At 37.8% G+C, this 27,956-nt stretch overlaps 1 protein-coding gene across 5 annotated transcripts in view; it reads right to left on the reverse strand.

The window, feature by feature from the left end:
- march8 (membrane-associated ring finger (C3HC4) 8) overlaps positions 1-27,956 on the reverse strand; it is a 197,247-nt gene that overhangs the window by 35,985 nt on the left and 133,306 nt on the right. For all 5 annotated transcript variants that reach the window (XM_039737926.1, XM_039737909.1, XM_039737917.1 and 2 more), the window contains one exon: positions 6,258-6,308. In XM_039737926.1, the coding sequence (XP_039593860.1) occupies positions 6,258-6,308 (51 nt within the window). The remainder of the gene's footprint in view (positions 1-6,257; positions 6,309-27,956) is intronic.

Below are 27,956 nucleotides of genomic sequence, written 5' to 3' on the forward strand. Positions count from 1 at the left end.
ACCGCTCGGGAGGTAGTCAGTGAGAACCCGGAAGGACCTCTCTGATTGAGCACAACATCGTGACAGAGCCCGGGTTGTTGTCCGAGAACGCCCGATCGCCTTCCCGAGGCAAAAAAGGCTGAAGTGGAGCTTGAGATCAAGCGCATGCTGGAGCTAGGTGTGATTGAGGAAAGTTATAGTCCCTGGTCCAGCCCCATTGTGCTCGTCGGTAAGCCTGACGGAAGTTGGAGGTTCTGCAATGACTTCCGCCGGCTTAATCAAGTCTCCCAATTTGATGCTTATCCAATGCCACGTGGGACACCTCCTCGAGAGGCTTGGACAGGCTCAATACCTGACCACACTTGACATGACGAAAGGGTACTGGCAGGTTCCTTTAACGGACTCCGCGAAGGTAAAAAACGCGTTTAGTACCCCTAGCGGACACTGGCAGTATCGTGTCCTTCCATTTGGGTTACACGGGCTCCAGCAACCTTTCAGCGCCTGGTGGACAAAGTGCTTCGCCTCATAACTCATACAGTGCTGCCTACCTGGATGACGTGGTCATCTATTCCAGCACATGGAAGGAACACCTACAGCATGTCCAAGCGGTATTACGGACACTTGGTGAGGCGGGCTCGGATTAATCCCAGGAAATGCTTCTTTGGATTAAGCGAGGCCAAATATTTAGGCTACCTGGTGGGTCGGGGTACCGTAAGGCCACAGTGCTCCAAAATTGATGCCATTCTGAAATGGCCCGTCCATGAACAAGCGGCAGGTCCAAGCCTTTCGGTTAGCCGGGTACTACCGCCGGTTTGTACCTCGGTTTTGAGAGAGCGCGCCTTGACTGATTTAACAAAGAAGAGGGCCCGAACATTGTGGCATGGACTGAAAAACAGGCGCTGCATTTGGTGACTTAAAGCAGGCCCTTACGCCCACACCTGTTTTGATGGCACCTAACTTTTCTTTGCCTTTCATCCTCCAGACGGACGCTTCGGACACAGGCCTGGGCGCCGTGCTGAGCCAAAGCGTCGATGGTGTGGAGCACCCCATCATGTTCCTGAGCCGGAAACTGTTGGACCGGGAGACCAGGTATGCTGCGGTGGAGAGGGAGGCTCTGGCGATTAAATGGGCGATTACTCAGCTGAGGTACTACCTGTTGGGCGGAATTCACCCTTGTCACGGACCATGCACCCTACAGTGGATGGCCCTCCACAAGGAGTCGAATCCGCGGGTCACCCGGTGGTTTCTTGACCTGCAGCCGCATAAGTTTTCGCTGTTCATCGCCGGGCGCTCCACGCCAACGCTGATGCCTTTCTCGGGTTCACGACCTCTCGGTTAGTCGCCCGACCCGGGGTCTGGGCTAAGGGGGCCTTGTCACACGTGCGCATGGGAGGCAGCTAAAGGGCTTGAGTGAAGGCAGTTCGAGGCATGCCGGGTGTGGCAGAGTGCACTGACTCTTTTCTCCTTGCCTGTAGACCATCCCGGGGATTTCACCTGGATCTCCTGACATCACTTCGGGACTGAGCCAATGGAACTCGGCCACACCAGCTCCAGTCCCTCTGATGTCACCTCCGCTACTGAGCCAATGGTGGAAGACCACGTGCCAGATCCATACGACCTCACTTCCTGTCTCCCCTTTAAAACCTGCCCCTTTCCTTTGTTTCCTCAGTCTTGTTTTGGACTCGGTTGTATGCACTTCAGTGCTCTGTATTTTACAAGAAAACGACTTTGCAGCCAGGATACCACAATATACGGGTGGCTGCCCCAACTCTTTATCTGTCCATGTCTCGTTCTTGTGACAATATATATATATATATATATATATATATATATATCCGCTGTATCGCAGCGGAGAAGTAGTGTGTTAAAAAAGGTAGAAAAAGAAAAGGGAACATTTTAAAATAACGTAACATGACTGTCAATATACAGTATGTGTTTTGTGAGTGTTACTGAGTGTTGCTGTCATCAAGGATTTGATTATCATTATTTCTTTCAATCAGGTTCGTATTTGTAGGATGTGTTGTGTTCAAGTTACATTCCGTGTTTGTCAATCGTTGTAAAGATGACAGGTTTCATTCATCGATTCGCTTCTTACTGCATCAATAAACAGCTCGTCTTCTTCTTTATCTGAGACCTGACACACTGCATGCACGGGTTTTTTACACTGTCTTACTTTAGCGGACATTGACTTTTTCCACCGTGTGCTTTGTTTCCACAGTAGCTGCATTTATGAATATGCTTATCAGACGCTTCATATTTTTGCTGCCTTTTCAATTGTGTAATTCGGTTTTGTTCAGCCTTTTGGAACTGTTGCTTTTATCTGTGCACTGCGTCCAGTTCACATGAGCCGCCGTGTACATGCATCGAAGGTTCCCAGCTGTGCTGGTGCCATCTCGTGCTATGTCCATAGCTTTATTTAATGTTACCTTAGTCCTGGCACTTAAAACTTTCTCTCGCAGTTTCGCTGAGTTTGTGTCAAACACCACCCTGACCATCTCATCTTCCTCTCCATAAGCACAGTCCTTCACCCGTGAATATTTACCCGTGGCAGTTTGCTATTGGATTGCCGCTGACGGACGGCCTTATATGGGCAGGCACTAAATTACAAACGCCAGCGGCAGCCTGTCTATGAACTTAATTTAAAGTGTAGGTTTACATCGTGCTTTGTTTCCGAAGTAGCAGAACTCATGAATATGGTTGTATATGTCACTCGCTCGCTTCTTATTGTTTCGCTGCCTTCTCAATTATATAATGCATGTTTTCTTAAGCGCTTTTTTGAGGTCTTCCTGGTTTTCTATGTACTGCGTGATTACGTGGGAGGCGTGATGATGTCACACGAAACTCCCCCCACGGCGTTGAAGCTCATCTCCATTACAGTAAATGGAGAAAAACTGCTTCCAGTTATGACCATTACGCGTAGAATTTCGATATAAAACCTGCCCAACTTTTGTAAGGAAGCTGTAAGGAATGAACCTGCCAAATTTCAGCCTTCCACCCACACGGGAAGTTGGAGAATTAGTGATGAGTCAGTCAGTGAGTGAGTGAGGGCTTTGCCTTTTATTAGTATAGATTTTATGTTGGGAATTGTACATACATACTGTGTATCATCTTACAACGAGTGAAAGCTAACCATGGCTATTTTCCTTAACATCTTTACCATGAAAGAATTCTAACATGATACACGTAATATTTAACCTCCTATTGTAAATGCAGACCTTTACATTTATTTACAATAACCTTCATATGACACACATTTGCCTAAACCTGAGTGCTCTCCAGGCTAATCCATCACGAATTAGTAAACTCCAGGGTGCAGGCCAATCCTTCTAATTTAGTGTCATCTATAAACGTAACCAACTTCTTTTTTTAACATGATTAAATCTCATTAACATAAATTAAAAAACAGCAGCAGACCCAGTAGTAACCCTTCCAGAAAATGCACTTAATACATTTCCAAATTTATTAAAAAAAATTTAAAACATTTCATCATCCCCATTATGAAGTTTGAAAAATATTAAAAATATTTTGAAAGTACATAAAAATCATATTTCCTTAAATATGCACACACTCGACTTATCCATTACACATATCTAAGTGCATTTCTCACCTCAGGAACTTTGATTTCAAGAACCAATTAGTTCTTGTATGATGCAGGCCCCGAGTACCACCAAAACAATAGAACAAGGCATAGTTAGTTCTTATGCTGCTTATGTTACTGCAAATGCATTTATTGCTATTTCAGAGAATTTGATTTAAGGAATTAGTAGACAGGGCTAAAAAAAAACAAAAGAAAGGAAAGCTAGAAAGAAAAAAGAAGACAACTTTTACATTAGACTGCAGAGATTCAAGATTCTGAGGCAGAAATAAGACACAAGGAAATGAAATTCAGATTTAAAAACAGATGGCGCCAGTACTTGTGGTCAACTAAACGGTTCAACTAAACAGTATAATTCATTGCCTGAACACCATCCATGATAGTTTGTGTATGAACGAAAAGTTCATACCCTACAGTAGGAGCTACCTACCTACAAATGACCAGAGGTCCTGTGGTGTAAACTCTACAAAAGTTCCAGAGTTTCTAAAAGGTCCCTGGTTCCTGAAAAAAAGTTCCTGTGGTGGGAAAGTGCCTTATCTAGCCATCTCTCTCTCTCTGTCTATCCATCACTCTATCTAAACCGTTTCAGTATCAATCCATTTACTGAAGCACTTTAATTCAACTTTAGAGATGAGAGCTAAAGCTACAGTCAAACCTGGAATGACTGACTACAAGACAGGAACCAGCCTCAGACTGGGCGCCAATCTGTTACAGGGAAACAGACAGGACACCCTCATACACATAAGCACTATCTATCACAGTCACCACTTAGTCTATTATACACCTTTGAGATGTGAAATGAAAACTGAAGTACAAGGAGAGAAAACCCCAGGCATACAGAGACATCATGTAAATTCCACACAGACATTAAACCTAAATATATCTCATGTGGAATCAAAACTTATACAAGTAGATGCCATTTTAGTGCTGCCCTGTATGTAACCTCTCACCAGGAAGATTATTAATTAATCTTAGCTCTCTTAAGCAGTTATGACCTTGTGCTGAATCATGAATGACAGAAAAAAGGCATTAGACAGCATGATTAGAGATTTAAAAATAGAGATCACTGTTGATGTGTCCAGTACATCTGTGTTATGTCATGGTCTGCACATAAAACATAATCCTTGCAGATTAAAATAAGGCAAAAGTATGAAGTAGGAAAACTGGACTGTATGTGTCAATTTGAAACACAGAATGGGCGGGTCTAGAGATTAAAATAGCTTAAAATGTAGTAAGATTGTGGCTGCCAGACATGCCATCAACAGTGTGTTAGAAGAAGCAACCCTGCTAAGGGTTATAACTCATGGCAGTATCATAAATATATCCATGTTGCAGTCCACTACACTGATAATAAATGCAGTCTTTATCACAAAGGGTTGCATAGGTCTAAACTAACAAAATAGGTACAAATAAACAGTTAATCCAAACAGTGATGCCACTTATGTTGATGCCAGGTGAGCTGATTTGACCAATTACTGTCCTCTCAAGTTCCACATAAGCACTCAATTTTAGCTAAGACCAGAATAAATAATAGGGTTAGGGGCCCAGTCTATAAACTTTTGTTGCCATCAAGCCAAAGAGTCTCTTGGCAGTTTCCAAAAACATTGTACCTCTGAACATTCTGTAGCACATAAGAAGGCATGATTATTTGGACATCTTCTGTATAGAGGAAAAGCACAAACATGACCAAACTCTGTTCAAACTGACTAGGACCACCTAATAAGCTGGACAGCAACTGACCATCTGATAGCTTTTATATTTAAAAGAGAAGCACGGTCCAAGATAATGGGTACTTTGTATTGTCATTTGCGAGCCAAGAGGTGTTCAGACCCTGCTGCCAACTTTCCAAGGCTTCTCTGCACCCTGTGGACCCCCTTCTAATTGGCTATGCAAAACATACTGCTTAATTACATTAAAAGATACCAAATAAAACAACTGATTAAAAACCCTGATATCAATTAATACATTTAGCAATGGACTTAGACATTTGGCACAGACTGCCGTATTTCAGTAAATGAACAATTTATGGCAGCTGCAATTCAAAACCTGGCATTTGCTTTTGTAGACTCTGTTGGCTATGGTACAAACCCCTCATCAGTGACCTAGTTATACCACTGGCTAATTTATTAAATACAATGTTTTTGATGGAGTGTCGATGGAGAGAGAAATTAGATTTAAAATCATATTACTATATTTCATAGACTAGGACAAAGCAAAGCATTAAAAGGAAGAGAAAATCTCATGAGCCAGCAAAGCATTTCTTAACACAAACAGTCATTCAGCTTTACTGAGCTCACTTTCAAGGCCTGTCAACAAAGCTCCTTCTGTCTCTTTAAGACCTAACATTTTAAATATGCTTTAAAAATTAAAAAGAGTTTAATTTGTGCCTTTGAATGATTTTCCTTCAACCAACTGATACAAAAAGCAGTTATTCTGTTATGTGAAGGGCATTATATAAAATAAGTTCTAATGTGGCTTTTGTCATATCCATGAATAAAGTAAGTGCTGTATTGCTTTTAATTAGAATACTGAACACTTACACAGAAAGTATGGGTTTACAGACTAAGTTGCATCCTTAAAACTAAGTAACATATGGGACTGCAGATGATGAAGACATTAATAAAGCTAAACTGGTGTAAGCAGGCTCTAAAACAATAAATCGCTATATTAACAGATGTCTTACCTTTGAAATATTACTTGACCGGCTTGCAGAATGGCCCAATGGCTTCTCATTCTGAGAAAAAAAAGAAGATAACAAAAGGAGAGTTATAATAAAGTTCTGCAATTGGGAATTAAATGCACATTAGGCATGTATCATCCAGTTTTACCTGGCTGGGATAAAAGGGTTAGAGACACAGCCTCTACTAAAATAAGACATTTTTAAATTAAGCAAGATTATGGCTTTATGCCCATTTGCCAGCCATCACCTCACAAAGATTTTGAAAAGACAGGATGATAATATTTATCAGTTTTTGTGCATTTGAATGTCTATGGATATTATTGCCACTGGCTGAAATGTATTGTACATTCTTAATTGCTATGAGATATATGTGAAATGCAATTTGACACACAGCAGAATTCATGTTTCTTTATTTACATGATCTTATTTTCCATTTATTAACTTTAGTTGATAACAGGCTTCGGCATGCAAGAAAGAAACAGCATGTACGATACACTTTATGCTGCTGCAGGCACATTTAGACATAATGAAGATATTTTCTGATATTACCCAAAAGTAGAAGGAAATTGTAATTACAGAACATTTGAACAAGTTTAGCAAATTTAGGTGAGTAACACTGGAAGGATGCTGCAAAAAATGTGGCCTTAAGGGTATTTTTAGCATGAGGCAAAAACAAATCTGTCAAGGTTTAATATTACTGTGACCTTTTTTTTTTTTTTTTTTAAGAAAGCACCAACAGAAGGTGCTTTTCAAAATGCACAGAAACAAAAGATAGTATCCACCACCCAGCTATCCTACTGGGAAATATGTTAAGACCAAAACGAAACAGCAAATGCCCTGTAATCAAGTTAGAAGAGAATAAAATGAACTGGCTGTAAATATCAGAGTGTGAGTCTTCGGGCCTGGACTGAGTCTTAGTGTTTAAAGAGTTGACATCAAGTGGTTTTGGTTCGATAACCATCCAAATGACATCTTAAGAAGTATATGTACCTCTAAATGACAAATAAATGCTGCATAAATTCAGTAAAAAAATTTCAAAATTGTTACCATATGGCTAAAAATCATAGCAAATATAATTCATATATTTTTTTTATTACTGTATATTTTTTTGTACATTTGTTGTGAATGTCATCTTGTTTTGTACTTTTGCAGCGGTGCATTAATGAGGTGCCCAATCTATGAACTACTGTACTTTCAAACTTTAAAACAAATATCGCAGCATGGATCTAACAAAGATTTTCATCATATCAACAATCAAAGAAAATAACCATCGTATGACTTTTCATTTGGCTACCACAGGATTGAAACTGCAACTTTGAGAAAGTTTTCAGTTTTAGTGACACTAAAACCTGGATAACGCTTAAAGCATGTTCTGCTGTTTGCATTTTCACTGGCTGCTGTGCAGGCACACACCAATCAAAAAAAAAAAAGACTACAATTTATGTAGCAAATGAAAAGAAGAGGACAACTTTTTTTCTTTTAAAGGAATCAAATTATTTTACGCTCACATCTTATCAGTCACTGCCATCCCCAGCACTAAAATGATGCCCCATGCCATAAAGAATGAATAGGAAATGCATGTCTCTATTCAAGTCCACATGTGCTTGCAGATCACGTCCCATAACCTAATAAGTAAATAGATAATACCTTGTGGATGGTTTTGTTAACAAAAGTGACCACCTAGAAACAAAACACAACTGAATGTTCAATACTATACTGTAGTGTTTTGGCTAATTAACAGGGAAGCTAAATGGTATTCTGACCAGATGCACCAGCCTGGAAATGAGCAGTGGCAAAGCAAAACAAAAATGTACAAATTATAAATATTTTTTATTACTAATGATACTGCACAGAGCATCCAACCCATTTAGAGAAAAATGTTAGATTAAATACACCTAAGTATAAAGATACAATATATGAATATGGTGGCACTTCTGTTTGAATCTGATTACATGCGTATTCGTTTATTTGTGTAAAATAAAGTTCAAGCCTTGGTAGAACATTCAGAACTTTGTGAACTCTAATGCGTAAAATTATAATCTTTAGTGCATATAAAGGAGGGATGTGTACAGAGGGGTGGGATACCATTGCTTAAGCCTCTGCCCCCTTCCCCCTCTTTGGCCAAGTACATATTTTTCCTGTTAGGAGTGAATTGATCACCAAATGATTGTCTCCTTGTAGTGGTAAGAAACTGAGAAAAAGTAGCGATAAACAACGTGCCTTGTTAAAGCTAGACTACTAGTATCCCATATGGAAATAAAGTAAGGCCTACAATAAATATTGCAGAAAAAATTTGGAAATTTCAGTATTCAGATATTATTAATGTATATTATATTATGCACATATTCAATCTGCTTATAATGTCAGCTTTTCCAGTTGGCTTGTTACGGTTATCAGCCACTGCTAACTTTCAAAAAGTATCAGATATTTGTAAAATAACTTGTTTTTCATGGTGCACAGCAATTTCTGCCTCTCAACTCAAGCATGCTGCAGCCAAGCAAAGCAACAACTGGGGAATCTGTGAGAATGAGTTTCCATCTCTACATGTGTGTCTGCTCGCTTAGAAGGAAAAAGATGCACCAACGTTGGCAGTAGCATTCAAACTTAGTGCAGTCAGGTCTACTGACAGAGTTGAGAGTATTTCATTTCTCACACAACTGTCCAAAGAAAAGTTGCCCAAGCAATTCTTGGAATCTTTAAGTGGTTTGATGCTAATGCAGTTTAAATCTTTAAAAATCAATGTCACATGACCTGAATCAATTACAATTGCTGAACAAACATTTTCAAAGCTCAATTTAGCCGAGTTCAAACTCAAAATCAATTTGGATTAGAATGGCGTTCTGATCTTCTGATTCTACCAAGAAAGTCACCACTATTAACAAAAAAGTGTCATGGGGATCCAAAAAGAAGATTTAGTTATAAATCCTAAAAACTAGTACTTAGAAAGCAAGTTTTTTTTGCTTACATATATGGTAGCATATATAAAATCATTTTACTTTGCACTTCAGGGTTCTTGATTATAATAATTCTACTTCTTCTTTTTATAAATCAGATGTACAAAAATAATGGTGATATTTGGTAGCAGATGATCACTTCTAGGGGCTTCCTGAATATTTGGCCCACAACAGGCACTTTATGGAAGAAAAATAAATTGATTGCATGTGCTGTGATGTGAACTCCTGCTGTTAATGCCCATTTGGAATGTCATGTAATGAGATAGGAATTCTTTTATTTCAAGATGTTAAGTCATTTTATATTGGGAAATTAAAGTATATGTGCAGTAAAAGCATGTAGTTTCCTTTTTGATAACCTAACAAAATCAGCAAACCTGGACAAATATTTTTTCCAAATTAGATTGCATTATAATGCTATATAAATACATACATATAACACACATAACATTATAAATGCCCCTGAAGTTGCATCCACATATATATCTCTATATATATATATATATCTCTATATATATATATCTATATATATCTATATCTATATATATATATATATATATATATATCTATATCTATATCTATATCTATATATATATATCTATATATATATCTATATATATATATATATATATCTATATATATATATATATATATATATATCTATATATCTATATATATATATATATCTATTTATCTATATATCTATATATATATATATATATATCTATATAATGTATATATATATATATATATATCTATATATATATATATATATATATATATATAAATCCAATGTCTGTCTGCTTTTCACAAGAGAATTACTTAACAGATTTAGATCAGCCATTTCTATAATTTGCTTGTAAATTCCGGTTGATTCTGTGACTTTTGTCATGTGGTAAGAATCATAGGTCACTTGCAGGAGTGATATATTCGCGCTAAGCCGAGATAGAGGCTGCGGGACAAGGAGAGGGGGAAGCGTGACAACAGGAGTGGGGAGCCAGGCCGGACCCTCTTCACTCACTCTAGCCATGTTTTGGAGTGTACCTTGCCTCTGCTTAGCTACTGATACCAGTTTGTCTATTGATTTTTAAAGTTGCTCCTGTTTCGCCTGCGGAGCAGCGGAGGACAGCTAGTGTACTATGAAATTAAAAACAGAGAAATAAAACATGGGCAATAATTTGTCTCCAGGATTAAAATGTAATAAATCCTGTCCCATTAGGTGCCATGTCTCCCTTTTTAGCCACTGTTTTCCAAAAAGTCTGTGCACATCACTAACACAGAGTGTTATTGTATATTTTAATTATCTTTGTCATTCAAAATAATTGATTATAGGAAAGGAAAAGGTATTGTACTCAATGCTACTGAATCCAGTTTTTGGAGCATATAAATTCATGGTTTTGTGTGTAATTAAATTGATATGCACCTGCATAATACAAAAAAAATGTATTAATCAGCAGAATAATTCTAGGTCTCACTAAAATAATCCTAGCATTTTAACATGGCCCACAGGTAATTTTTTTCTCACTGAAACAAAAGCCTGTGTACCTTGCATTAAACACATACTGATGGAAAGATTTTGGGCACTAAGTTAAAAAAAAGCATGGTATTGTATTAAGAAAATGCAAATTAACTATTAGCATCATCAGGTTTAACCAGTTAAATAGGTCTTAAGCTATAAAAAAAAAAATGTGTACAGGATTGAAAAGAAAATCAAGGAAATCCCCCTCAAGAACAAGAACAATAAACTAACATGATGAACAGAAGAGCATTAGGCATATTAAAAAAAGAGAACAGCTTATGCTCTCCTCAGCAACTTGAATCAGACACCAGAGAAGTGTTAATAACATGAAAATCAGCACAAGTTAAAGAAGAGAAAAACAAATATTTATTTTATCATAATAATTAAACATTGAAGAAAGATTAGTAATGATATATCAAAACAGGAGCCTGTCTGGTAATATTTAGAAGTCATGGACTAGCACTTTAAAAAGTAACTGGATGAGATATTGGGACCACTTAGATATTAGTAAAACAAGTTAAACATTTGAAAGTCTTTGTCAGGGCAAACACACTTGCTTGCTTTCTGCAATAACATGCAGTTAATTTTGAGATTACAGTTGAGCCCTACTTCGTCAGACTCCCGGGTGAAGCATAAAACAAGCCGGATGCCACAGTTCTAGGAGACAGAGTTGGGAGTTAGAGGAGGCGGTAGGGAGGAAGACAAAAACAGAGAGAAAATTTCTCCTGTACTGCTTCTTTGTACTTGGATGGTGCTGTAGGATCTCATACAAATAAAGAGCCTTGTGTGTTGCTGAAATTGTGCCTGTCTGCGTTAGGTTTGTATATATATATATATATAGATAGACAGATAGACAGATAGATAGATAGATAGATATAGATATAGATAGATAGTCGCAGGCGGCTGGGGGTGAAGCCCAGCCGGGACGCCCTGGAGGACCGGAGGAGGGCTTGTACCTCCTTCAGACCGCAAGGGGGCAACCGCACTGGTTGTATTGGGGGCCACGGGTAGAGGGCTTGGAAGCCCAACCCTGTAGGGGCCCATGGCCACCGGTGCCTGAAGAAACCTGGAGCCCAGCACTTCCGCCACACCAGGAAGTGCTGGGGGGAAGAAGACAGGGGACACCCGGAGGGCTTCCGGGTGCACAGCCAGCACTTCCGCCACACTTGGGAGTGTCTGCGGAGGAATGCCGGGAAGCAGCTGGAGCCCATCCGGGTTCCTATATAAGGGGCCGCCTCCTTTCATTCAGTGGCGGAAGTCGGGTGGAAGAAGGACGGAGCTGGAGAAAAGACTGGAGGCGGCCAGACAGGCATTTGGACTGTGAGGCCTGGACTTTGGGGGATCGGTGTTGGAAGCACTGGGACGTGCACTGACGTAGTTGTAAATATAAATTGTAAATAAACGAGTGTGTTGGGTGCAACAAACGATGTCCGTCTGTCTGTGTCAAGGTTCACAAGCCAGTATTATATTAGTTTTCTAATGACTAAAATTGCACTTACTTGACTTTGCAATAGGTTCATATGAAGTGAGAGCAATTCATAGACCTCAATGGAGGTTGGTGCTTGTGAGGTTGGTGGGGGGGCGGGGGAATGAGTGCTTGTTTTTATTGCATTCACATGCAAAAAGCTGGACTCACATGTACACATTGTAGCAAACATTGTTAGAAGAAAAACAGCCAACCTTTTAGCGTTTGGAAACTGAACCTGGTCCAGTTCTGTCCAAAATTGTACACATCTTACAGATTGAAGCACCTGTTTCAATTCAGACGACTCTTGCAAGTCTATCAGATCTAATTGCAGAGAACCTTCATCAAGTGACACAAGCACCTATTTGGCTTTTGATGCCAACTCTCCTTCCACGTCAGTCGTAAACAGACAAACAGACAAAATGCATCATCTTAGTGGGAATGTCAAAGTAGTCAAACCTTGCTGCAAAGTTTGCCCTTAACTTGTTTAAAAATTCTGTCATTATTATGATAATTTGTACAGATGCCAAATTATTTAGTAAATCATGCAGTTTTGGGAAATAAAGCATTTTCCTTTTAGTTAAATTATTTGAAAACAAGTCCAGTTTCTTTTTAAATCCATTAAGTTTTTCCACAAAATCACAGATTGTTTTGTCCACTCCTTGAAAACCAAGATTATGTCCATTCAAATGTTGGAAGATGTCAGCCATAAAGAACACTTCTGCTATGAACATCTCATCTAGCATTTTGGATATAAATGCCTCTGCTTTTTTAAGACAACAGCTACAAAGAAAAGCAATAATCTCCTGTTTGAGTTCACAAACCCATATAAGTGCATTGCCCTTACTTAGCCAACTAACATCGTTATGCACAAGCAAATCATTGGGCTTAGCTGACAGACAAGAGTTTGTGAAACAAGCCGTGTTTTATACCCTTAAAGTTGCTCTGATGAAATTGCTGATCAATATAACACTTTCCACTGCATTGTTTAACTCATTGCTGAGTTTTGGGCACACAACACTTTGATGTATCAGGCAATAAAAACATTCTATTTACTGTGCAAGTTCAGCCAGGTAGACTGACTGACAAAGTACCCTTCCTGCCATGGAAGGGGTGCTATCTGTTACTAGCAGGTTTACTCATTGCAAATTAGACTGGGCAAGTCCTTGTGAAAGCGCTCCTCACCAAAACATCCCACATACAGACATAGTTATGCAATGTCACCAGCTAGCAACATCACAGCAGCCTTTTTTAATCTCTCTAAAAAGGTTCTGAAAACATCACTTGCTAGTACTTCAGCTCTTCTAATGAATGTTTTATTGGAAATTAGCATTTTCTGAATGGATGAAGTTAGGCTCTTCCTTATTTTGTCATCTGTCACTACCTCCTCTATAATAGCTAACATGCATTCCTTCACAGTCTCCGAGTCAGTGAACGTTTTTACTATTTTCTGAGAATCCATGCAACAAGGAGGAAGGCTGACATGATTGAACCAGGATAGTTTGTCTGCTTTCATAGCTCATTAAGTAGACTTTGTACATTAAGTCTATGGACATCTGAGCCTGCTGGAAACTTTTTGTCAAATTTTGAGTGCTTTGTGTTAAAGTGCCTTCTCAAACTGTTGTCATTTGTGACAGCAACAGTCTTGCTACAGAGTGGATACACCGGTTTTGCTAAAACAAGTGCAAATAGTTATTTCTCAGTCCAGTTATTATTAAATTGCCTATTTCCATCATCAACTCTTCTCTTTACAAAGGCTGAAAAAGGAATTTGAAGATATTTGCTAACTGGAAAACAGGAGTAGTGGAATCATAGCTCGCAGCGATGCTTTGAGGAAGGCTCTTCGGAGGTGTCTAAACATGGTGTGGCAGCAAGGGTCGGGGGCAAAGAGAATAAGCCATTTTCTAATCAAGGAATTTGAATTCTGTGCTTTGGTGCTCAGAAATAAGATAATCTGCAGTGATAAATGCATTTTAATGGGCTAGATGATTTGCCCATTTAAAAAAATAAAAAAATTGTGGCCTGTGAGCCGCCAGTTGAAGGGACCTGCTTTACAACATATAACAACTGTAGCTCTTTGTCTCAAAATAATGAGCTCAATTCACTGAACACACCTACTGTAAAAGAATAAGCATCCAGTGCTTCATATGCGGAGATATTTTGAATTCTAGTTCCAAATAAATGTGGACACTCACATAATAAATTTAAACTGCACTATGTGGTACCACAGGAAGTAAACTCCAGTTAGATAGATAGATAGATACTTTATTAATCCCAAGGGGAAATTCATTTTTTTTTTAGATAGATAGTGCAACCAATTACTCTGAATGTTCCAAGCAGCTTTCTCATGATTTTACTTAAAGGAATATTCCACCCCAATTTTTTATGTTACCCCATGAAGTTTGTAGTTGTGAGAGAGAAAAAAGTTCTATGTTTTTGAGAAGAAAGGACATATTGAAGATTCAAACTCAGGTGACCAGTTAAGGACAATGGCAAATGATTGGGGGGGGGCGCTGGGGGGGAGAAAAAAAAGTTTGAATTGAACACAGGATTCTTGACCAATTAATAAGGGGAGAGGTCTTCAAATGTAGAGTATTGTGAGACAGAAATTTCTTTCCTTTTGACCTTCAGTGCAGAGTTTTCAGGAAGTAACTGTTAGCAATATTTTATATACATTTTAAACATACAAATAGATAACAAACATTGAATTGTGCCACATGAGTTATGGGAAATTTTTTTTCATCTTTCCATGCTCACTGCAGGGTCCTATCGAGTTTGAATCTTTATATCTTTCACACATGAAAACATGAGATTAAATTTTTTCTGGCCACCACTGTGAACTAACATATAAGAAAATATCATTTTTGGATGGAGTACTAATTTAACAATAAAAATATCATAAAACAAACAAATTAATATTATGTATTTTTTGTTAATATTCTTAAACTCTGCATAAATGAATTTCCCCTTGGGATTAATAAAGTATCTATCTATCTATAAATGCTAAATATACTGCCTTAAACTGTACAACCCAAGTCAAACCTGCTTGCTTAGCTTTTGCTTCTGACGTGATTTTTCTGTTACAGCTAATAGTAAAATTAACAATAATACTGAGAATATTACTAAAGCAACTAAACAATCTTTGGCATAATAATCATTAACTAGATTTTAGGGAGAATTTCTGGAATTTAGTTTTGCAATTTAACAAAATAATACAAAAATTTGGTGCAATTTAAGTTACATTCATTTTTGTTCCCACTGACACTCTCATTTGAAGCTACAGGAGCTGTTGCTCACTTTTGTTCCTTGGATTACTATACAGTGTGGATTGTTTTTAGTACCCACTTGTGAAAACAAACTAAAAAAATTAAGAAGTGAATACAATTTTGATATATGCCCATGGCACTTTTCCTCCAAAACGTTCACAGAAATACTCTTTCAAACTATTACTGTATGTGGGGAAAAAAATGATATTTATTACAATTGGGAAACCTTTGGTAGCTCCTGTTGTCCATGGGAAGGTTAAAATGCTTTTAGAAGCTATTAAAAAAAAGTTAAATTTTTTTCTGTAATGCACGTCTATGCCACCAATAAACTAGAAGCAAAATAACATGCTCAAACCTGATTACAGTAATCCCTCGCTATATCGCGCTTCGACTTTCGCGGATTTTAAATGTAAGCATATCTAAATATATATTACGGATTTCTCACTGGTTCACGGATTTCTGCGGACAATGGGTCTTTTAATTTATAGTACATGCTTCCTCAGTTTGTTTGCCCAGTTGATTTCATACAAGGGACGCTATTGGCGGATGGCTTAGAAGCTACCCAATCAGAGCATGTATTACATATTAACTAAAACTCCTCAATGATATTGCGGTGCTTGATTGTTTGCTTTCTCCGTCTCTCTCATTCTCTCTGCCTGACGGAGGGGGTGTGAGCAGAGGGGCTGTTCGCACAGAGGCTGTTTGCCTAGAGGATACGGAGGCTTCTCTAAAAAATGCTGCTTTATCGCGGTGCTTCGGCATACTTAAAAGCAGGTATTAATTTTTTGATTGTTTGCTTTTATCTCGCTCTCTCTGACATTCTCTGCTCCTGACGGCACTCCTTGGAAGAGAAGATATGTTTGCATTCTTTTACTTGTGAGAAAGAACTGTCATCTCTGTCTTGTCATGGAGCACTGTTTAAACTTTTGACTAAAGGGTGTTATTTCATGTTCTAGAGGGCTCTAATAATGTTAACAGTGTGGGAGAGTTTATAAGGGCTTAAAATATATAAAAATAACTATAAAACATATGGTTTCTACTTCGCGGATTTTCATCTATCGCAGGGGGTTCTGGAATGCAACCCCCGCGATCAAGGAGGGATTACTGTAATCCAATCTTTGGTCCTGAGGTAGTGACACACAAATGACAGAGCCATTTAGATGGTTCCATCTTGCATGAAGGCCTTTTCAGTATGTGTAATTAAACAGGCACTTTTGTCACAACCATCCCATCACTTACATCATTATCTGCAAATCAATTTCTCTTTTTGTGCAGGGCTTGGTTCTTACACTAATAAAAATGAACGCCAATTGCCACAAACTCTACACATACATGCAATGCATATTAATTTTGATACATTCCTCCTGGGGTTTAATTAAGGTCAGTCTTGAAAAAAGTTTTAAATTATCTGTAACTTTTTTAAGTTGGAATTAATAGCGTGAATTCTACTACATCATCATACAGGAGCTTATAATGAAGCAAGTACTGCAGTGCTGCTAAAGCATTTTGCATTTTATAGTCCAGTACATTTATTAAGGACTGCAATATCTGAGACAAACAGCCAAATGCAGCAGGTTGTTGCATATTGTATGCACCTCCATTTCCTACACAGCAACCTGTTTTATTTCTAATCACTTTTGCAAGCGGTTGACTGGCCTCCACGGAGTTTGCTTCAGGGTGAATTTATTTTTAAAAAGTTCACGGTCTCTTGCAACACATATATGAAAATAAGGGATTTAATCAATTAGTCTTTTAATTCTGTAGCATTTGAGAAAACAGTTTCAACTAGTTGAACTCATTGATCACTCATAAATTTGAAAATGTTGCCATGAACTTTTACTTGTATTATACGGTGCATCCGGAAAGTATTCGCAGTGCATCACTTTTTCCACATTTTGTTATGTCACAGCCTTATTCCAAAATGGATTAAATTCATTTTTTCCTCCGAATTCTACACACAACACCCCATAATGACAACGTGAAAAAAGTTTACTTGAGGTTTTGCAAATTTATTAAAAATAAAAAAAACTGAGAAATCACATGTACATAAGTATTCACAGCCTTTGCTCAATACTTTGTCGATGCACCTTTGGCAGCAATTACAGCCTCAAGTCTTTTAAAATATGATGCCACAAGCTTCGCACCCCTATCCTTGGCCAGTTTCGCCCATTCCTCTTTGCAGCACCTCTCAAGCTCCATCAGGTTGGATGGGAAGTGTTGGTGCACAGCCATTTTAAGATCTCTCCAGAGATGTTCAATCGAATTCAAGTCTGGGCTCTGGCTGGGCCACTCAAGGACATTCACAGAGTTGTCCTGAAGCCACTCCTTTGATATCTTGGCTGTGTGCTTAGGGCTGTTGTCCTGCTGAAAGATGAACCGTCGCCCCAGTCTGAGGTCAAGAGCGCTCTGGAGCAGGTTTTCATCCAGGATGTCTCTGTACATTGCTGCAGTCATCTTTCCCTTTATCCTGACTCGTCTCCCAGTCAATGTCGCTGAAAAACATCCCCACAGCATGATGCTGCCACCACCAGGCTTCACTGTAGGGATGGTATTGGCCTGGTGATGAGAGCGGTGCCTGGTTTCCTCCAAAAGTGACGCCTGGCATTCACACCAAAGAGTTCAATCTTTGTCTCATCAGACCAGAGAATTTTGTTTCTCATGGTCTGAGAGTCCTTCAGGTGCCTTTTGGCAAACTCCAGGTGGGCTGCCATGTGCCTTTTACTAAGGAGTGGCTTCTGTCTGGCCACTCTACCATACAGGCCTGATTGGTGGATTGCTGCAGAGATGGTTGTCCTTTTGGAAGGTTCTCCTCTCTCCACAGAGGACCATCGGGTTCTTGGTCACCTCCCTGACTAAGGCCCTTCTCCCCCCGATTGGTCAGTTTAGATGGCTGGCCAGCTCTAGGAAGAGTCTTCCACTTATGGATGATGGAGACCACTGTGCTCATTAGGACCTTCAAAGCAGCAGAAATTTTTCTGTAACCTTCCCCAGATTTGTGCCTCGAGACAATAATGTCTAGGAGGTCTACAAACAATTCCTTTGACTTCATGCTTGGTTTGTGCTCTGACATGAACTGTCAACTGTGGGACCTTCTATAGACAGGTGTGTGCCTTTCCAAATCATGTCCAATCAACTGAATTTACCACAAGTGGACTACAATTAAGCTGCGGAAACATCTCAAGGATGATCAGGGGAAACAGGATGCACCGGAGCTCAATTTTGAGCTTCATGGCAAAGGCTGTGAATACTTATGTACATGTGCTTTCTCAATTTTTTTTATTTTTAATAAATTTGCAAAAATCTCAAGTAAACACTTTTTTCATGTTGTCATTATGGGATGTTGTGTGTAGAATTCTGAGGAAAAAAATTAATTTAATCTATTTCGGAATAAGGCTGTAACATAAAATGTGGAAAAAGTGATGCGCTGTGAATACTTTCCGGATGTACTGTATGTAATATACTCATAAACCTATTTCTCAGTGGTCTCCATAATAAAATATGCATGAGTAAATGAGGGACAGAAAAAGAACAAGGGAGCAGGAAAATTAATGAGCTGAATTCTTTTACCATTTGCAAGAATACTGAAAAAGATGACACAATTGCTACCACAGCTACAATCCTTTGTGTTCACAGAAATGTGTTATGTTCCAGAGCGCTCCATGTCCCTTTCCTTTGTATTGCAATACATCAAAGTTGACAACACAGAGGACTATGGTAAATAAAAGAAGAACGTAAGGAGATATACAGCACCATCTACAGGTGAAGATGTAATTGCTATTTAAATATAAAAAAAGAATCATTGAATGTCAAAACCATTTGATTTAAAGGGCATTCATTGATGTGTAGATGGAGTGTACCACTCAATTTAATTTTCTGGGCTAAAGCAAGGCTACAGTTTCTAACACTTTGATACAGTCTTCTTACTACAAAAAAGCAGGGGAAGAATAACAGTAAAAACTGATAATGGAAACCAACAGAAAAACAACAAGATACCAGTGCAAAGGAGTACATTTCTAAGCTCTATATATCAATGCTTTATAACATTATAATATTTAGAAGCAGCTGTTTAATAAGCAAATGCTACTGGGCCATTGGCCTAATCAACACCACTATAGTTCTTTGACAGGAAACATATGTGGCCAAAGGAATGGATAAAGATGGAAAAACTAACCAAAACTCATGGACAGCTTCAAAATATTTACACAGATCAATTAAGAATAGAAATATTTGAATAGAAAAAAGTCTGCACACAGTAAAACATTCTGTGAAAATATTTATATGTAGTTTCTGTCACAGAGAGTAAGACTGACATTCTCTACCTTCAGCACTACACTTTTGATGTATCACATACTTTTTGTTTGGCATTACAACATACAATAGCTGTGAACAGACTGTTATAGTCTCAATTTGAAAGAAGATGACAAAGTGTTAAAAAAAAATCAGCATTTCTTTATAGTTTACACACATTTTACAATTAAAATATAACAATTAGTGCTGGGCAACAATAACATTTTCTAAAATCGCAATTAATCGCACGATTGTCTGCAATTAATCACAATTGCAGACAATCACAACAATAACATAGTTATGTGCAAAATTCAATAATGAACTCAAAAGTAGTATATTGCGTGTATCTGGTTTGCAAACACTTTAAACAAATAAAGTGCTTTTTAACAACAGTATTCGCTTGACATAGTAGCAGTTTTTGTAAATCTCACCTTAAACATTAATGTAATCAAATCAAATATAAAACCAAAGCTATTTGCCAATGCCATGGCATTAACATTTTATCTTGTTTGTTACAGAAAAACAAGTTACCCTCAGAGTCCAGAGCCACGATCACAACATTATAACAGGCACCTTCCAAGCAACAGCAAGTTAACATTTCTAAATCAAACAGATACCTGCAGAAACGTTTTCTTTTATCAGGGAAGCAGCATATACTGTCTATGTTCAGTAGCAACTCTTTGAGGGCTAATATTTTTTCCAAAAAAGTCAGTTTTCTGAAAAGCACACAAAGCAATGGTTTCAAACATAAATCAACATAAAACATCTGTTGCTGCCTGTTGTGCCAGCTGTCAGTGCCTGTTTGCTGCAGCAGCGGCTTGACGGCCAGCAGGAGTGCATGGTGGGCTGGCTGTCTTTGCGAGACAGGTGCACTGGGGTGGCAGTTGCAGTGAGATGCAATATGGTTTGTACCTCCTGTCATCGTGTCTGTCCTCCCAGGCGAACGTTGCCATTGGTGCATCAGCTACATGAACTTGCTCAGCACCACAATCAGCTGTGGATCGATAAGCTGATGCTGGTACCTCACTTTCGTTTTCAATCTACATCTCCACATCACTTGCATCAAAATCGAAGTGTGACAAATCAGAGTCTGATTCAGCGATAATACAAAAAAAGTTTTGCTTTGAGCATTCACTTTGGTATCTCTCCATATGCCATTTAAGAAGCGGTTTGCTCTTCGCTACTCACGTACGCACAGGGAATTGAGGTCAAATCAACAAAGCTGACTTTCCTTCTAGCAAAAGTGTATTGAAAGCGATGTAATAAGAAGATCACTGATCTCTATCGATCACTAGCAAGAGTGAGGCTTTTAAAATAATAACAAAAACTGCATTAACAAGTGATAAAATAATTGTCTGCGTTAATTAATGTGTTAACGTGGTAATAACGCATTAACCTGCCCAGCCCTAAACATAACATATAGCGACAGTGGCCATATGGCATTTTATTTTCATATCAAACCTCAGGCTTCATGCTGATGCAGCACCTCTACTTATGCTGTGCTCAGAGGTATGAATATTTCATTAAACTTCTCCTAATACATGTTAAGGTACTTAAAATGTCCTTCAAGCAATGATGCAGTTTTTTTGCGCTGCCTTCAATTTTTTTAAAAGGTTTTCTCTTAAAGTTCCTTCCTGTCTTCTGTGCTGCACTTGTGATTCTAAATCATTCCTTTCTCATAGTTTGTGATATATAGTCACCTGTCACACAGCAATCATAGGGGGACTTCAACAAACAGTATAACTATTCTTGAGTTGCTTCCTTCAGTTGGATGTTTATATGCCTGTTTATTGTAATGACAGTCACTGAGGCAACTTCTGGAAAGAAGGGGGTCAAACAGGCCTAACTTAGTAGGGCAAAGTGCACAAGAAATTAAAAGCAAGGTAATCAAATTGAAATTAGAAAACACAAAATTGGAAGCAACAGGTGAAAGATAACAGCAAAATATCAGAGAAAGGATTAAAAAAAAAAAAAAAGTGTAAGGTTAGAGCAATATCTGCAGTACAGGTATGGTGAAGACAGCACATACCCACACTGCTCTTCAAATTTACCTAATAAATGAACATTTTACTTAACATCTTAAAATTTACAAAATATAAAATATATCAGATTTTATGAGCTATATTTATCAAGGTACAAAAACCCACTGAAAGGAAACAAAAACAAAAGCAGAGCTGTTCCAGACAAGTCATTCTTTGAGATGTTTCACATTAAATGTAATTATTTAACCGATAATTTTAACCAAAGTAACCTAAAAGAATAATTTTGGTACTATGAAATGATTAGTGAGCTTGTGTCCTAACAGCCAAAATATATGAATCCCAACTCAGACATGAATGTAATTTAGCTATTACACAGCGACAGATCAACCAAATGGCTATTAAAATTAGTTTCTGGTACATTGCTGTAATTCATTATTACGTTCCCTGAGGGAGTAGCAAACTGTTCTGATAAGCTAATTTATCTTCTCATCCTTCAGCCGTAAAGCTGTTGCCAAGTTTGCTTAGAAACCATACACAAAATATCACTGAACACATGGTATGCAGAAAAACTCAATCAAATCGATATTTCCTACTCAGTTCTCAATAACTGTTAAGATTTAATCTCCCTCTTCTTTCTTGGAAGGGCTAAAGTGGTTTATATGATTGCATTTAATTGAGAAAACATTACATTAGGACACTGCTTTTAGGAATGGTGAACATCCATTCCTCAATTATCTTCTGCTATATAAACTTGTGCAAACATGGGAAGCCTGAGCCTACTCTAGTAGCAAAGCAGGAATGTTTCCAGACAGATCACTACTTTATCGTAGGTCAAATTCACACAGCTGGTCAGTTTCTATTTATCAATCAGCCTAGTCTGGACATCTTTGGGATGTGGGAAGAAAACTCAGCTTTTCAAAAATAAAATTCTGAGAGATATGAGAAGATACTCAAACTTTACAGACACTGGGTGAGGCTTACTCATGCTGCTTAATGCGTCTCAGTCAGCCTTTGCCTAGTATCAAAGAAAAGATGAGACGTCAAGTATGCCAGTGTTTTCATTCCATTTCTCAATATGTTCGCTATATGTTGCCACTGGAAATATCAAGTGCTAATAAAATCATCTAGAAATATTGTGTCTGAAAAGTGAAAAATGAGTTACAGTGCCAAGATCTGGGATGAGACATGAAAAGAATTACAGAAATAATAGGATATTATATTAATGCACCATAAAGAAAAGCAACTTGTCTGTGGTATTTCACATGAGTTCAAAGACACTCAAGGAAAATGACAGAAGCTAGTCATGCTAAAGAATGGCATGCACATCCTACAATACCCAAATCCTGACTTTCCTTATAATTTCACCCTTCCAAACAGCCATTTTTCTCGCTTACGTAGGCAACACTCTCTTTTTGTTTCCCTTCCATGGGGCTTGTTTGCTTCATTTTATTCAGCCAAGCTTCACTTTCATACCTTTTCCAAGTTCCTTTTTTCAAAACATAATGATGAGGGGTTCTGTAGCGGTGATGTTTACAATCTGGCCTATTTAATTTGGTGACAGTTTTATCCTAAAAGACATAATAGAGAGGTATAGTACTTTTTCAAATTCCAACAGTGGATACACTGGCAGGCTAACTCACTCACTCATTACTGGGATGAACTATCTTTAATTAATGGTTAAGTGGACATTGACTGAATAATAAAAATAAAAATAAAACAAATGCAAATTTACAGTAAAATTAAAAAGGATCAAAATTGTGTCTCAGTGATTAATGTTGCTGGTTCACAAAATCCTGCGTTCAAATTAAATACCTGGTAAATGTCTTTTAGGAGTTCCCAATTATCCACACAGTTACAAGTATTTTTCTTTGAGCATGTCCGATTTCCTCCAATATCCCAAAAAGACACACATTTTTGGCTAATGGTTTTAAATTGGCCTCACGTGAATGTACAAGGTCCGATGACCTTGTCAATAGTTGGCTACCGAAATACAGCAGATTCTGGTCCATAGAGACCCTGGGCCTGGTTTGAGAATATCATCTTGCAGCAGAATAATCATATCAGCAGCATGAATGCTTGAGGATTCAGTTGTAATTATTTAAATTTATTTCAATTTTCAACTTGCAAAAAAGAGATACTAAAAAAAAAACACTGTACTGTCAAATAACTTTAGTTAATTGCCCAAGCCTAATAGTGTAACTGCTAAATATGAAGTTACAAACATAACATTTTTATGTGATGTAACAATCCTCCATTACTTTCCCTTCTTATCTGAAATGACTTTTTAGTCTCAGGCAGAGAAAATCTCATGAGGACCTACACCAGTTCTTCAAAATCCTTAAAGGTGTTGATAAGTTGAATTTTGATGGATCTACTTTAACAGTGAAACACATACACGAGGACACCAGTGGAGATGACTGAAGCCAAGAAGCTGCCCTATACAAAAAGAGTTGTGGGAATCAGGAACAAACTACCAAGTGATGCTGCTGAAGCAGAAACCTTGACAATCTTCAAGAAGAATCTGGATGAGATTCTGGGACAGCTTAGCAATTACATGTACGAACAAGCTTGGTGGACCAAATGTCTTTCTTTTGTTTATGAAATGCCTTAATATTCTCTTTTAGTCAAGGGTGTGCTAGGATAACTGCATAGTCAGAATTGGCCTGGTATGAATAAATACACGGCTCTGGGGAAGAGTGTGTGTCCTGTGATTGACTTGCTCCTTGTCTAGGATTTATTCCTCCTAACACTGCAGAAGGGGAATCACCGACTGTACGCTTGGAAAAGCAGGTTCTCAAAATGGAATGATGGATGAACGGACTGTTTCAGCACACATTTACGCAGTTAGCAATAATTGTTTTAATTTGTGAAAGAAAGACAAACGCTAAATGACAGAAAATTGTCTTGAGAAGAAAAAGATGAATTATTAAATGATTACTTCAGTAATGGGCAGTTATTACCCTCTCATTACCAATTTGTTGAAATGCAAATCTGCAGTCTTGAGGATTTTGCCTGGCTAGGAAACATCGCAACAGGTCACCTACATGCTGGGCTAAAAGAAAACAGGCACTCAAAATGCTGGTTTGCAGGGTCCCTTTAACAAGAGGACTGAATAAATTCAGTATATGGATGCTGATAACAAGACTCTTTCTGATAATGCCATCCACAAGTGAAAATATTTTTCTTTCCTTCATTTTAATCTCTTCTAAGCATAATGGATTTGCAATCCATTTTGTCTGCGACTTGGTGATAAAGCCTTGAAAATGGATCTCTCATGATGTAAACTTTAATTTTCACCAAGAACAAATGAAGATCATGAAATTTATTATTGCTATTATTTATTTTATAAAGAATGCAATTTGTACCCCTTCTCTGACACAGAGTCATCTTCAAACTCTATTAAAGCCTTATAAAGTGGTAATCTCTAGGACTCTGCACTATCTGCTTAGAAGACGCCCAATATCTTCTGACCTTGGATTTTTTGCTGTTTAAAGCCCTGCTGTCCAGCTCCTGGAGAACTCTCATTAGTTTTGTGGAACAATGTCATTTGAATCAAGCCAATACTCCACATTTTCTCTCTTGTTTTCAAAATAGCCATTTATCTGTTTAACACCCAACACTCACTGAAAATAACTGTTGCAACAACAAAGTTAATCTATCTGATTCATTCATTAAAACTTTTGTCAATATTTTTGCACCCACTACTATGTATTCTTAACCACATGTATACAAATTTTAATATTCCATTTTTTCTGTAAAAACCCTACACAAAATAGGTTGTCTAATACATTCCCCCCACAACTCCCATATGTCATATTACGTAAATAAACCCATCTATATCCTGAACCAGTTTTTTCCAGTACAGGGAGCCAGAGGTTATTCCCACATCAATGCAAGTGCGCCTCTATATTTGGAGGAGTAAATCTCTAAATATTTTACATTAATTTTGTCTGGTACATAAGGAAACACCATTTCTATCTATTAACACTATGTTTGTGATTTTATAAAAACTATCAAGAAAAACCTAAGACATAAGGCATAGATCATCCTGCTCTAATTCTGCAAATGGATATTGCAAAGGCATTTTGCATTAAATCTTTTTTATTATAGCTACAGCTGTTTCCTCCCAAAGTACTATCCTCTTCATCTTTCTAGTAAAATGTGTTAAGGAGGTTCACATAGAACCGCCTACTGGTTTTGATGTTAATGTCTAACAAAATAGGCTTTGTGGTTTAGTTATTGTCACTGACTAATCATAACCTTCCAGAGAACCTGTTGTGGCAAAATATATGTCAATAATTATTCATGGGATGGTGTTTATGAAGGCCAGTGGCATACTACACAACTTCTAGTCAGAGGTCAAAAACTTTGTGGCTGAAGTTGCAAGATCTCATTGCTTTGAAAATGCCAGATTACAGTACTAAGATTCAAGGAAAATGATTAATTATACTATACAACATCAGGACTTTTCAGAACAATTTCAAATTTCCAAAGTAAGGCAAACTCGCCACATTCATACAACTAGTTACCATGTTGTATGAGAACACTGCTAGCTATATGAATTTTTTCCTGGTATGGCACCTTCAGCTGCTGTCTCTGTCCTTCCTTCTTTTTTCCATTGCATCCTGGTATGACATACACAGGACATTGGACAGTGGGGGCCTCTCTTTTGTTTGCGTAGTCCAAAACATCGGTTTTAATTCTTTACTTCTATCTGCATTTTAGGTATTTACTTCCAGATGAATGCTCACTGGTGATCAACTCCTGTATACACAGGAGACAATCACCAGTTTGATTTGGCCATGGTAGTTACAAGAGTGCACCATATCTGCCCCATACTTGCTAAGATTATGTGGATGAAGACTACAGATAAAAATTAGTCTAGAAAAATCATGTAGTGTGACAAAGGTTTCAGAAAAGTTGGTACTTGCCATTCAAAGTAAACGGGAGTAAAAGTACTGGTTTTCTACTACAGTAGTCCATATTTTCTTAAAATAATGCTAATGAAAGCATTTACAATGCCATGTTACAAGAAATGTAGTTTTTAGCAACTGCATTAAAAAAAATATTAAAATGCATAATTAACTTTACTACTTAACTAATACAGGTCAAATACTATTAAAGAGCAAATACCAAAAGTAATTACTTTTTCAGAATAAGGAATACTTTTTGTGGGCCTGTACAAATACTCATACATCATGTTTAACAGATTTAATTTTAAAGAAATGTAAATTTCAGTATAAGAACATTTTTTGGCCACTGAAGATAATAATGCAAAAAATACTTAATGCTGTGCCTACACTTCTTGCTGGGTCTCAAGAACCCTGAAACAGGTGGTCTCCTCCTTGTTAGACCAAATGAAAGTGACAGTCTCTTGTGAAATTTCCAGTCTTAGCGAGAGCGTAGGCGCCACATCCTACTAATAGCTGAATTCTTAGTCAATGCTCCTTCGAGCGTTTGTGTGGGTAGTTGTGTTGTATGTGGATACTGTACTGTTCTGCATTCATACCTGTATATCTGTTTAAAAAAAAGTTACATCTAACATTTCATTTTCATTCTGTATTCACACCTGTATTTCTATTTAAAAAAAACATTATACCCAGCATCTAATATTCAAACAAAATAATTTTTGCAGTTTAAGAAGCATTAATTTTATTTTGAATAGAACAGAAAGCCTTTATTGTCATTGTACCATTACAATGAAATTGTAAAAGCTACATCTGTAAACGGTTATACAGGTATTGTCAAGCTTGGGTCACAGAGTTGCATGACAGACAGGAAGGTTAGTCAAGGTCTCCAAGGAAAATACAGGTACTTTATTACTGTACAGAGAAGACAGGTACAGTCTCAAGACTTCATTCAAAACAGGAGCTGTTACTTCAGCACTCAAGCACATGAGATAGGAGCTGTGACACAGGAGCAATAGTCCTGCTTTATCTCCCATCTTCGGATTATAACACCACCAGCAGCTCATAATTACCACGGTAGCAGACCAGGACAGTGTGAGGAACAGCAGGACGAAGCCCGGTATTAAATACTTTACACATTGTGTGACAAGGACGTTGCACAGTAAGCCTGATCCTGCAGAGGACAACTAATTACTTTGCCCTTGGTTTACTATTTACTGGACGCAGCCGAGCAGCTATGAAGGTGTCTTTGTGCTGTTTCCGTTAGAGATGACTTATCGCTGGCAATCCTAGTCACAATAGTATATGCATTTTCCAAATATTTT

Source organism: Polypterus senegalus, chromosome 1 (assembly GCF_016835505.1).
Source record: "Polypterus senegalus isolate Bchr_013 chromosome 1, ASM1683550v1, whole genome shotgun sequence".
Classification (NCBI taxonomy): Eukaryota; Metazoa; Chordata; class Cladistia; order Polypteriformes; family Polypteridae; genus Polypterus; species Polypterus senegalus.